This window comes from Scyliorhinus canicula, chromosome 1, assembly GCF_902713615.1.
Source record: "Scyliorhinus canicula chromosome 1, sScyCan1.1, whole genome shotgun sequence".
Taxonomy (NCBI): Eukaryota; Metazoa; Chordata; class Chondrichthyes; order Carcharhiniformes; family Scyliorhinidae; genus Scyliorhinus; species Scyliorhinus canicula.
Genome location: NC_052146.1, coordinates 262088107 through 262101640, shown reverse-complemented (window position 1 = coordinate 262101640; position 13534 = coordinate 262088107). Strand labels below are relative to the sequence as shown.

General features: G+C 44.2%; 1 protein-coding gene across 3 annotated transcripts in view; it reads left to right on the top strand.

Annotated features, from left to right (window-relative positions):
• Positions 1-13166, top strand: part of utp25 (UTP25 small subunit processor component) — a 57577-nt gene extending 44411 nt beyond the window's left edge. The window contains exons 10-13 of one of the 3 annotated variants that reach the window (XM_038812337.1): positions 573-685; positions 10576-10821; positions 11503-11761; positions 12676-13166. In XM_038812337.1, coding sequence (XP_038668265.1) covers positions 573-685; positions 10576-10821; positions 11503-11749 — 606 coding nt within the window. In that variant the 3' untranslated portion in view covers positions 11750-11761; positions 12676-13166. Of the gene's footprint in view, positions 1-572; positions 686-10575; positions 10822-11502; positions 12478-12675 lie in introns of those variants that run through there. The other 2 variants (XM_038812328.1, XM_038812319.1) reach the window with 2 other exon arrangements.
• The last annotated feature ends 368 nt before the right edge of the window (positions 13167-13534 follow it).

Below are 13534 nucleotides of genomic sequence, written 5' to 3'. Positions count from 1 at the left end.
GAAGAAAAGAATTACGGGGCTGGAGGAGTGTGACTTACTGAAGCTCTTAGAGATGCAGCATGGATAAGTTGGGCTAAATTGCCAGTATGAATCGAAGCAAACCTTTCTCACTTAATATTAACTGCTTCTGTGCTGCATTTAAATTGTTGAAGAAGGGCCCTGAAGAAATAATCCATACGGATGCTAGAATACACTGTAGGAAAATCAGTCAGTTTGGTGTCAGAGTATTCTACAACTTTGTCGTATTTGGAAACACGAAAATTGTCCAGTGTACATTTTTGTTCCGTTTTAGTGAATGTTTTTTTCAAAGAAACATATTTTATCTTTTTAAAGTAACATGTTTTGACTTTTTTTCAGTCTATTTTCCCCTACATGAATGGTTGGTTACTGTTCAGTAATTTGTCCACAGCATTGCTATGTTCGCAAGTATGTTGTGTAGGGAACTTGAATGATTTGTATGTCGCTATGTTTGCAATGCAGCATATGGGTGCACAAGTGCATTGCATCACTAAATGGTCAGCAGGACAAAGTTAGAGATCTTGTTTCATGAAATATTTTGTTTGTCTTTTTAGGTGGCAGTAAGTAACGTGCCTCGAACTGGTTCAATCTGCCATGTTGTTGTGCAGTTACCACATGTTTTCCAGCGATTGGATGTTGCCAACTTTACTGGTTTGCCTGATGCAAGGTAACCCATGTTTAGGGATTTTGCTTCTATTTCCAAGAGCATCAAATAGAGTTTGAAGTACATCTTTTGTTTGTAAAACATTTTATTAAGGTATTTATTATTTTATAATAATAACAGTAAACCGTACAAATACAAATATAAACATAGTGCGTAAACCATCTCCATCCCTAACAAATCCCACCTACCCTAAACAGAAAATATCCTAACTTCCCCCCCCCCCCCCCCCCCCACTTTTCTTATTGCCTCTGCTGCCAGTTTTCCTCTAAGAAGTCGACAAACGGCTGCCACCTCTGGATGAACCCTAGCATTGACCCTCTTACGGCGAACTTAATTTTCTCAAGTTTGAAGTACATCTTCAATGTTACTTTGGTTGGGGTGGGGGGTCACAAAAAAATAAATCACTTCATCATTTCAAGCACATACGATTGATGCTCCAAAATCAGGCAGCATGAATAGCTTGCCATAAGAAGTATTGCTGTCAAACTTGGGAGAAGGACTGTATGGTTTTGCCGTTCTCACAACAGCTATCCTTTTTGATATCTGAATGTACTGCCAGTTGGCAGAAGATTAGGAAACAGTATATATTGCAGCCCAACATTCTTTGTAAATCTGGGACTGACTTGAGTTCATTTTGATTCACAGAAAATCTGTCTAACTCTGTCTTGAATGTTTTCAATGATTTATTCACAGCTGTCTGGGTGGAGAATTCTAAAGATCCACTGAGAATGAAAAATCCTTCTTACCTCTGTTATAAATGGGAGACCCTTTATTCCAAACTATACCCCCCCCCCCAACACACTGTTCTCAATTCTCCTATGAGGGGAAATATCCTCTCAGCATCTACTCTGTAAAGCCCCCTCAGAATCTTGTATGTTTCAAATATGATCACCTCTCGTTATTCAAAACATCATTGTATCAGCCTAGCCTGCTCTTCCTTTCCTCATAAGACTACCTCTTCATCCCAGGAATCAGTGTAGTAAACCTATTATGAACTGCCTCCAATTCAAGTACACCCTCCTTAAATGATGAGACCAAACTATATGCAGCATGGTCTCATCAATGCCCTCTGTGATGAAATGAAATTGTCATAATTGTTATTAAATTGTTATTAAAACCTGGATTAAAATGCATGGAGACAGTATGACATGCCAGAGCTGTGATTTATGTTCTGCTAATAGATCTTGAGAGCCATTTGTTACAAAGAGGTGGCTAATGGGATAGTGTTTACGTTTTAAGGACGGTTGGGGGGGGGGGGGGGGGTAGATAATTTGAGGACTATTGTGTTTGATTCTAGTTAAACAAGTCAAGGGATGTCATGTAATAAGCGACAAAATAATGCTTTATACCTTGGGTACAGATGATGTAGTTAATGGGAGGAGCCAGGCCTGTCTGAAAAGGCAGTTGGTCTTGGAACTCTCATCTGAACAGAGTTCAGAGATCATGGCTCGGCACAACATTGAGGGCCGAAGGGCCTGTTCAGTCCTGAAAGGTTCTCTCTCCAGAGACTCTGCAAGGAGAAAAGCAAGTAGAAACCTGGTTGTTAACTTTATTCATTTGTGGTATTTGAAATATATCGGTTTGCTTAATTGTAATATAGTGGCAGGTTTGGAAAGTAAGTTAATGTTTTCTCTTTTTAAAGTTATTTCTTTTTTGCAAATGTGGGTAATTCTGTGTTTAAATTAAAGTTTGTTTTAACATAACACTGACCTTTGGTGCAATAATATTTCCCCTCAGTTTCCCAAATTGCAACGGTTGGGCTACCTGTACGGATGTGGCAAGACCTCCTTACTTTTATACTTCATTCCTCTTAAAATAAAGGTCACTATTGCATTTGCCTTTGTAATTGCAGCAGGGTAGCATGGTGGTTAGCATAAATGCTTCACAGCTCCAGGGTCCCAGGTTCGATTCCCGGCTGGGTCACTGTCTGTGTGGAGTCTGCACGTCCTCCCCCTGTGTGCGTGGGTTTCCTCCGGGTGCTCCGGTTTCCTCCCACAGTCCAAAGATGTGCGGGTTAGGTGGATTGGCCGTGCTAAATTGCCCGTAGTGTCCTAATAAAAAAGTAAGGTTAAGGGGGGGTTGTTGGGTTAAGGGTATAGGGTGGATACGTGGGTTTGAGTAGGGTGATCATGGCTCGGCACAACATTGAGGGCCGAAGGGCCTGTTCTGTGCTGTACTGTTCTATGTTCTGTGTTCTATGTAATTGCTTGCGGAGATAATATATGGGACGTAACTGGTGGGAGTAGCACAGAGGCCCCCTAACAGTAGGTACACTGTAGAACAGAGTATAAATCAAGAAGTAATAAGGTTTGTAAGAAAAGTACTGTTATAATTCTGTAGTCTCTATTTAAATAATATTTTGCGTGTCTATTCTTCCCACCAGAGTGGGTAACCTTATAAATTTCTCACATTATACTCCATCCACCAAAATTGTGCCTGCACTCTTAACCTATCTATATATCCCAGTGCAGACTCTTTGTCCTCCTCAAAACTTGCTTTTTTGAAACTTGCACAGCAAATCTGGCGGTGCCTTCATTTTGGGCATTAATACAGAATTGTAAATAATTGAGTCCACAGCACTGAAGACACCCCATTATTTAAAGTTTGCCAATCTGAAAGTGACCCATTTTATCCTGACTCTATGCTAGCATATTTGGATTTATTGTCCCGTGTACCAAGGTACAGTGAAAAGTATTGTTCTGCGTACAGTCAAGACCGATCGTTCCATACATGAAAAACATAGAACATACGATAAATATACAATATAAATACATAGATACAGACATCGGTTGAAGCATTCGGAGTGGGTGAAGTATACGGAGTGTAGTACTACTCAGTAGAGAAGTGTGAAGAGATCAGATCAGTCCATAAGAGGGTCATTCAGGAGTCTGGTAACAATGGGAAATAAACTGTATTTGAATTTGTTAGTGCGTGTTCAGACTTTTGTGTTTCCTGCCCGATGGAAGAGGTTGTAAGAGAGAGTAACCCGGGTTGAGGGGTCTTTGATTATGCTGCCCGCTTTCCCAAGGCAGCGGGAGATGTAGACAGAGTCAGTGGATGTCAGGCGTGTTCACCTGAAGGACTAGGCTATGTTCACGACTCTGTAGTTTCTTATGGTCTTGGGCCGAGCATTTGCCATGCCAAGTTGTGATGCAGCCAAATGGGATGCTTTCTGTGATGCATCTGTAAAAATTGGTAAGAGTCAATATGGACATGCCAAATGTCCTTTGTTTCCTGAGGAGGTTGTGCTTCCTTGGTCGTAGCGTCAACATGGGTGGACCAGGACAGATTGTTGGTGATGTGCACACCTAGGAATTAGAAGCTCTCCACCTCAACAGCAGGTAGGGGTGTGCACGATACTTTGCATTCTGAAGTCAACGACCAGCTCCTTAGTTTTGCTGACGTTGAGGGAAAGATTATTGGTGTTACACCACGCTGTTAGGTTCTCTCTCTCTCTCTCCTGTACTCTGACTTATCGATGTTTGGGATCCCACCCACTACAGACGTCTCATCAGCAAACTTGTAGATGGAGTTGGAGCCACATTTTGCCACCAGTCATGTGTGTATAGGGAGTATAGTAGGGGATGAAGTACGCAAACTTGCAGGGCCCTGGTATTGAGATGTCCTTTATCCTTGCTAATTGTGATCTATGGGTCAGGAAGTTGAGGATCCAATTGCAGAGGGAGGAGCCAAGTACTAGGCTTTAGAGTTTTGATATGAGTTTGGCTGGGATTATGGTGTTGAAAGTGGAACTGCAGTCAATGAATAGAAGTCTGACGTAGGAGTCCTTGTAGTCAAGATGTCCAGGGATGAGTGTAGGACAAGGGAAATAGCGTCTGCTGTGGACTGGTTGTGGCTGTATTCGGATTGCAGTTGATCAAGACATTCTGGGAGTATGGAGTTGATGTGTCTCATGACCAACCTAGAGGTCTTGTACAGACCAAGGTCACCTGTCATGAATGGCTAGGACCTGGCCTTCAGTAGGGGGTGAATCTCCAAGTTAAACCATGGTTTTCGGTTGGGTAATGCACATACTACCTCAGGCATTGTCAAACTCGGGGACGTGACCAGCGGGTTGGTCACGGGCGGGTGTCGGGAGGGTGGCAGAGCCTTCCATCGCAGCGCTTCCGATTGCGCAAATCCACGCACAACAGCCGCAGCAGCTGGCTTTTAATAATGCATGCTTCGCGCATGCGCACTGATATTTTGGACACGCATGCGCTGTGCGGCCGAATTTTTTTGTTTGTACGGTGGCAGCTTTTTTTTATACAAGTTCGGGGGGGGGTCCAAAGGGACCATTGGGGCCAAAGCGAGCCAAAACCATTTCCTCCATTTTTCTCAGCAACAAACAAGGTAAGAGAAAATGGTGGGTTGCGAAGGTTGGCCGGCGTGGGTTGCGAAGGTTGGCCGGCGTGGGTCATGAAGGTTGGCCGGCATGGGTCATGAAGGTTGGCCGTTGGTAAAAATGGGTCCCCGGAAAAAAAGTTTGAAAAACATTGTACTACCTTCTTTTGCACACAATCTTCTACGTACTTACTGATGAAGTCTGACGGTGGTGGCATACTCGTTTAGATTGTCCGCTGAGTCCTGGAATATGGGCCAATCCACTGACTTCCAAGCAGTCACGAAGGAGCTCTTCTGTTACCTTAGACCAGCATTGCACAACCTTTTTTTTTTAGAAAATATTTTATTGAAACATTTGTAATTTTCAGTTTGACACATTAACATTTCTTAAACAACTGGGCGGGCCGACACAGGCAAAACACCGAAATGAACAAAAAACAGAAAACAATGTCCCCTACTACCCCCGCCTTATTCCTTAATTACCCGTGTACTAAGTTCCCTGTCCTTATCTAACATTGCCATGCCTCCTGTTTCCCCCCCCCCCCCCCCCCCCCCCCCCCCTTACTGCTGACGTTCAATTCAATTTTTCTTGAAGAAATCGATGAGCGGTTGCCATCTCCGGGCGAACCCCTGAATTGATCCTCAAGGCAAACTTGATTTTTTTTTCCAGACTGAGAAACCCTGCCATATCGCTGACCCACACTCCTGACTTCGGGGGCTCTGAGTCCCCCCACCCCAACCAGGCTGAGAAACCCCAGCCATATCGCTGACCCACACTCCTGCCTTTGGGGGCTCCGAGTCCCTCCATCCCAGCCAGGCTGAGCCGCCATATCACTGACCCACACACCTGACTTCGGGGGCTCCGAGTCCCTCCATCCCAGCCAGGCTGAGCCGCCATATCGCTGACCAACACACCTGCCTTCGGGGGCTCCGAGTCCCTCCATCCCAGCCAGACTGAGAAACCCCGCCATATCGCTGACCCACACTCCTGCCTTCGGGGGCTCCGAGTCCCTCCATCCCAGCCAGGCTGAGAAACCCAGCCATATCGCTGACCCACACTCCTGCCTTTGGGGGCTCCGAGTCCCTCCATCCCAGCCAGGCTGAGCCGCCATATCACTGACCCACACACCTGACTTCGGGGGCTCCGAGTCCCTCCATCCCAGCCAGGCTGAGCCGCCATATCGCTGACCAACACACCTGCCTTCGGGGGCTCTGAGTCCCTCCACCCCAGCCAGGCTGAGAAACCCAGCCATATCGCTGACCCACACTCCTGCCTTCGGGGGCTCCGAGTCCCTCCATCCCAGCCAGACTGAGAAACCCCGCCATATCGCTGACCCACACTCCTGCCTTCGGGGGCTCCGAGTCCCTCCACCCCAGCCAGGCTGAGAAACCCAGCCATATCGCTGACCCACACTCCTGCCTTCGGGGGCTCCGAGTCCCTCCATCCCAGCCAGGCTGAGCCGCCATATCACTGACCCACACACCTGACTTTGGGGGCTCCGAGTCCCTCCACCCCAGCCAGGCTGAGCCGCCATATCGCTGACCCACACTCCTGCCTTCGGGGGCTCCGAGTCCCTCCACCCCAGCCTGGCTGAGCCGCCATATCACTGACCCACACGCCTGACTTCGGGGGCTCCGAGTCCCTCCACCCCAGCCAGGCTGAGCCGCCATATCGCTGACCCACACGCCTGCCTTCGGGGGCTCTGAGTCCCTCCACCCCAACAAAATCCATCTCCGGGCCACCAGGGAGGAGAAGGCCAGGATATCAGACCTGGCCCCCGGATCTTCTGATAACCCAAATATTGCCAGTTCTGTACTCGGAGCCACCCTCCCTTCCAGGACTTCTGACATAACGTCCGCAAATCCCTGCCAGAACCCCCTCAAATTAGGACATTCCCAAAACATATGTACATGGTTCGTCGGGCTACCCCCACTCCACCCACATCTGTCCTCTACCTCTTCAAAGAACCTGCTTATCCGGGCTCCTGTCATGTGGGCCCTGTGGACCACCTTGAACTGGATCAAGCTAAGTCTGGAAGTCTGGCACACGCCGAGGATGAATTGGGACAAAAATCGGAAGAACCTGGATGATTAGTACCCCAAATCTCTTAAAGCCCCCATCCAGCTCCACTGGGGCCAACCGGTGGTTGGCACAAATTGGTGACCACACTGAGCCCCCTCCAATCTCATGTGCTGCCTCCATTGCCCCCACACCCTTGGGGCTGCCGTAGTACCGAGCCAGCAAGAACGGCAGAGGCACCGTTAGTAAAGCCTCCAAGCTCGTACCCTTGCAGGATGCCGCTTCCACTCGCTCCCAAACCGACCTCTCCCCACTACCACTTCCTGACCATTGATATGTTGGCTGCCCAGTAATAGTTAGTAAAGCTCGGGAGGGCCAAGCCCCCCTCTACGCGACCCCGTTCCAGGAGTGCCTTCTTTACTCTCGGGGCTTTACCTGCCCACACAAAACCCGAGATCACCGCGTTCATTTTCCTGAAAAAAGCCTTTGGGACAAAAATAGGAAGACATTGAAAAAATAAGAGCAGTCTCGGAAGGACTGTCATATTCACCATCTGGACCCTCCCCGCCAGCATCATGGGAGCATGTCCCATTTGCGGCAGTCCCTTTTCATTTGTTCCACCGCTTTGCCTAGATTTAACTTACGAAGCTGCCCCCAATCCTTAGCCACTTGAATCCTCAGATATCTAAAACTTCTCTCAGCCACTTTAAAAGGTAACTCCTTCAGTCTCCTTTCCTGCCCCCGTGCCTGGATCACGAACATCTCGCTCTTTCCCATATTTAATTTGTAGATTGCACAACCTTCTTAACCGGATTTCTGCTTGTATGCCAGGAGAAAGAGTACCATCTTGTGGTTCGATTTTCCAAATTGCAGTCGAGGGATTGATCGGTAAGCGCCCTTGATGTTTGTGTAGCAGTGATCAAGGATGTTGGGGTCCATGATGGGACAGGAGATATGTTGGTGGAATTTTGGCAGTACACTGTTGAAGTTGGCCTGGTTGAAGTCTCCGGCCGTGATGAACAAAGCCTCTGGGTATTGTTTCACTGTTATTTATAGGGGTGTACAATTCATCAAGGGCCTTCTTCACTTCCGTCTGGGTTCTGATGTAGACCACCGTGATGATGGCAGAAGGAAGATAGTATGGGTGGCACTTCACCGTCGGATATTCCAGGTCCGGGCAGCAGTAGTTTGCCAGGGTCGCCACATCTGAGCACCAGGAGGAGTTGATGAGGAGGCAAACCCTTCCACCCTTCACTTTGCACGATGATGTCTTGCAGTGTATTGAGAAGCCGTCAGGTCGTATGGTACTGTCCGGTGAGGCAGGAGTGAGCCATACTCTCTGTGAAACAGAACCCCCAACACCATGGACTCCTATTGTAAGATAAAGTGTTAACTAAAAAGTAGCGTTTTTATCTAGCACCTTATTAAATGCCTTTTGGAATCGAAATACATTGCATTGACTAATAAAATTGTCAAACACTATTTGCCTTTCATAAAGCCATGTTGACTCTGTTTTTAATGCATTTTAACACAATGGGCTAAATCGCTGGCTTGTAATGCAGAACACAGCCAGCAGCCTGGCTTCAGTTCCGTACCAGCCTCCCTGAACAGGCGCTGGAATGTGGTGACTAGGGGCTTTTCACAGTAACTTCATTGAAGCCTACTTGTGACAATAAGTGATTATTATTATTATTAATTACCGAAATGTCTTGTTACTACTTCCTTAATAATAGATTCCAGTAATAATAGATTCCAGTATTTTTCCAATGACAGAGCTTCGGCTAACTGATCTAAGTTGCATACTTTGTTATGTCCTTTTTTGAATAGGGCAGCTGCATTTTTAGTTTTCCAATCCACTGGGTCTTTCCAAATCCAGGGAACTTGGAAAAGACTACAGCAAATATACGCACTATTCTTGCAAGCACTTTGTTTTAAGACTCTAGGATGTAGGCTATTGGGTCCAGAAGACTCAACAGCCAACCCAGCCGTCAGTAAACTCCATGAGTCAACTAATTTTGTTGAAGCTCTCTCTCACAAGGGATTCCATTCTTCACCTTTAACGATCTCGTCTTGGAATTTTTTCCAGAAGTCTCTCCATCTCAATGATAGCACACCTCCCAGGGTTTAAGTCTCTTCCCGCGACTTTGTTCCCCTGGATTTCCAAGTCTGCACTCCAGCGCAAAATCACAACTTCAGCCAGGCCGAGCACCACTGTGTGACCAGCGTTTTTTGCTGCTTCATTGATTGCCAGGGATTCTGCTGAGCACACTTTGATTACCAGGGCTTTTCCTGAGCCCGCTTCAGCAAACCTTGCCAAGTGCAGTCTTTTTTCTGCTTGAATCCACTTTCTTTGTTCCTCTTTCTTTTTAACTCTGACCACTCCCAGGGACTGTTCTCTGACTGCGATGTCCGCCTTTGGTCACATGACTGGAGTTTTTGCACCGTCTCTTTTATTTCTCTTCATGCAGGTAACTTGAGAACTCCGGAGCATTTTGTTCCACGTGCACAGAAACTCCTAAGGCATATTGGGCATTGTAGTTTCCAGCCTCCTGATGAGGAGGCAGGTCTGGATCTCGCACAATGTGAAATCCATCACCATTCTTTATGGGATTCCTTGCTATGAGCTCATCCATTAATCCAATTTCATTGCATGTTGCCAAATCTAAAATAGCTGGTTCCCTGTTTGGTTCAATGTATTGTTCTAAGAAACTGCCACAAGTGAACTCATCTTCAAGGCTACTTGCCAATTTAAATTATCCTGCCTATTATGAAAATTATCGTTGCCCGCAGTTAATCACAGTACCTTTCTTGCAAGCCTCTATTATTGCTTGAATTCTATTCAACAGTGTAGCTAATATTAGGGAGCCTATACACTACTCCCATTAATACTTTATTTCCCTTATCATTTCTTATCTCCACCTGAATTATTTCTATATCTTTATCATTTGAGCCAAGATGATTTTGGATTTGGATTTTGTTTATTGTCACGTGTACCGAGGTACAGTGAAAAGTATTTTTCTGCGTGCAGCTCAACAGATCATTAAGTACATGAAAATAAAATAAAAGAGAACGATTATAAGATAAGTGGAAAGAGCATCTGTTCGGGAGAGCTCGCAGGTTCTGTCTATTGTGCTGATCTCATCCTTCAACAGAACTACTTGACCTTGGTTTCCTATCTGCCTGTCCTTCTGAATTTTAAGTAACCTTGAATATTAATTTCCCAGCCTTGGTCGACAGGATTGATCAGAATTTTAATGTGAGAAGGGAAGTCAGTCAGTTGATAAGCAATCTCAAAGCTGTGGATGCAAATATCCTGATGTAATTCTGCTGGTAGGTAGTATCCGAAATCTATTAAATAGCAACTTCAAGTTGCTAACAAGGTGCTCAATTGTACAATATTAAGTTTGGATGGCACTGAATGTTTATTTAATCTCATCAGTCAATAACCCTACAGGGTATTGATTGTAGTGTTTAACGTCAAATATTATAATGCTTTCAATACATTGATTTACTTTTGTTTGCTCCAAAGGTTTGAATTCTTTATCAAGAAGATTTTACCGCAGTATAGAGAAGCAGTCATGTCCCACACTCTAATTTACGTACCGATCTACTTTGATTATGTGCGACTGAGAAACTACTTCAACCACGAAGAAATGAATTTCTCTCATATTTGTGAATACAGCAAAAAATCCACTATTAATCGAGCAAGATATAATTTCCTGAAGGGGGAAAAACCTTTCCTTTTATTCACCGAACGTTTCCATTTTTACAAAAGGTAAGATTTTTGTAATTCAAAAATACTCATTTGGTAGAATCCTGAAATTCAGTTTTGCACAGTTGCATTTACTTACCTGTGCTCTTTGTAAACATTGAATGGTGTTTTTCACATCTGTCATGTTGACAAAGACAATTTTCAGTCTAGATTGAGAAAACTAGCTGATTTATGTCAAAGAATAGGTGTAGACAAATTGGATCAGCATACCCTTGTGTTGAAACCTAGTGCCAGACTTGAAGGTCAACAGAAAAACTATTTAGGTTAATTAAGATGAGCTACTTTGGGTCTGTTTCTAATCAGAAATTATAAAATGGAGAATAGGTGGCAGACAGTGGCCAGGACTAGTTTACCATGTTTAACCACAACTAAAATGTTTTATCAACATTCAAAGGCAGCTAGGTGTGCATCAGTATTGTCCTCGTTTTAGTTTGTCACCATATTCAATGGAACCTTTCCCCACTTTAAAGATTTTGGTCTGTAACAGCGTATAAAAGCTGTTTTAGGTATGTAAGCTCAATTATAAGCATACACTCAATTTGGTAATTCCACGCAATAAATTTGCTGTATTTCAAAAATATGGTCTAGGAATCCAGATCTAATGGCATATTAAAGAATATGATGTGATCTGTCATGTCTGATAAGTGTGTTTCATTTTGAATAATTTAAATATTTTCAATATAGGTACACAATTAAGGGCATCAGACATCTTATTTTCTATGAGCTTCCTACATATCCACATTTCTACAGTGACATTTGCAACATGCTGAAAGCAGAAAATAGGGGTGATGAAGCTACGTGGACTTGCACCGTTTTGTATTCCAAGTACGATGCTCAGAAGCTGAGCCGAGTTGTGGGAGCAGAGCGTGCTGCACAGATGATTCAGTCAAAGAAATCTGTCCATTTGTTTATAACTGGAGAAGAGTCATAACATCAAGTGAGGGTGAGCAATAGTAAAATGTGAGCAATGTATTTCTAATTTAGGGATGGACAAGCCTGCTGTACATTTTTTGTAAAAGAAAAATACTGCAAATGTAGTAAACCTGGAATAAAAACAGAAATTGCTGGAAATACTCGGCAGGTCAGATAACATCTGTGGAGAAGCAGAGTTACTGTTTTAGGCCAGTGATGACCCCATTTTTTTCCTCTCCACAAATGTATTTCCAGCATTTCCTATCTCTCTTCTGTTTTCTGGGTTATTTTACGACAGGACTGCAACACTGGTTTTTCTCTCTACATTTTATGAAAACTTTGTCCTTTTCAAATTTATAGACAATAGGCGAGATCTTTTGGCTGTTCACCCCAGTGGGATCATCTGTCCCTGCCAAAGGCGCACTCTCGCTGCGGGGTTCTCGGCAGCGTGAGGTGGAGTCAACGAGAAATCCCAGTGACAGCGGCGGCACCAGAAGATCCCATCGCCAATCAACCACTGCCAAAAAATATGCTGCGGGGGGCCAGAGAATCTCGCCCAGTATTTAATTTAATGTAACATATGACAATGTGAGTTTTGTTTTAACCAATTGTTTTCTCTTGAATCCACGAGTGTACAACTATTTCCTGGAAATATCCTGCAATTAAACCAGCAAAAACAATCCGTTGTCAAACAGAAAATACTCTTGTTTTCAAATAAAGTGCAGCTCTGTTCATAATTTCCAGTAACCATGGTCAATTGTGATTTTTTTTTTTAACCTTTTAATACATTTTTCAATTTAATTCTCATTGCATATGAAGCAGTTTTTGATGTCTTTAGTTGTGAAAGGTGTATGAATGCAAGTTCATTCCTTTTTATAGTTATTAATCATTGTGGTCCAGCATAAGTTGCAGCCTCCTAAATCTTGGAATTTTATCTTTGTTTAGTCATTTAGGGTCATTTTGAAACATGTTTTGCAACCGACAAAGGAAGATCTGTGATTCTCAGCAAAATTAATTTTGTTAGTTGCCAAGGTTCAAAGTCAAATGAAATGGCCCCTACATCAGCCCAGTTTCGTAAGGAAGGGCAATTTGGAGAGGGAGGACTGCAGAAGTGGATATGACTGTCATTTATTGCTCTCTGGCTCCAAGCATTTGGACGATGCAGAGAATATTCCATTTTAATAGCTATATTTTTAAAGAAAATTGCCTCTGAAAGATGAGGTGATGCCATGAGTTAAAACACAGGGCATTTATTCAGTGATACTCAACATGAAGGTTTAATCTGCTATTATGATTCCCTGGCATGTTCTGAGGGGAGGGAGGGATTTTGTGGCCTGGTGTGGTGGTTAGGACTTGTACATTGTCCTTTTGGGGTTGCTGTTTGCGGTTGTAAATATTTTTAAATGCCTTCAATAAAATGTTTTTCAAAAATAAAATGATTTCCTGGTGTGGAGACAAACAGAGAGGCCTTGTAGTTTCCCATTGTTGAGGAACTTTCTGCCCTTCTGGGTTAAGTGGTATTTGCAGAGCAACGTTAATGGATGTCTGGAAGGAGGTATTTAGCTTCCGTTCTTGGCCTTCAAAAGTGCTTGGAAGGAAAATAACGTTTAAGGTGCATTTCCTGTGCTTCAATTTTAGGATTTTTAGGTGGCACAGTGGCACTGATGCCTCACAGCACCAGGCACCCATGTTTGATTACAACCTCTGGTGGCTTGTGTGGAGTTTGAACGTTCTCTTGATATCTGCATACCTGGGTGCTGGAAACTGGGTGCTCCAGTTTCCTCCCACAGTCCAAAGATGTGCA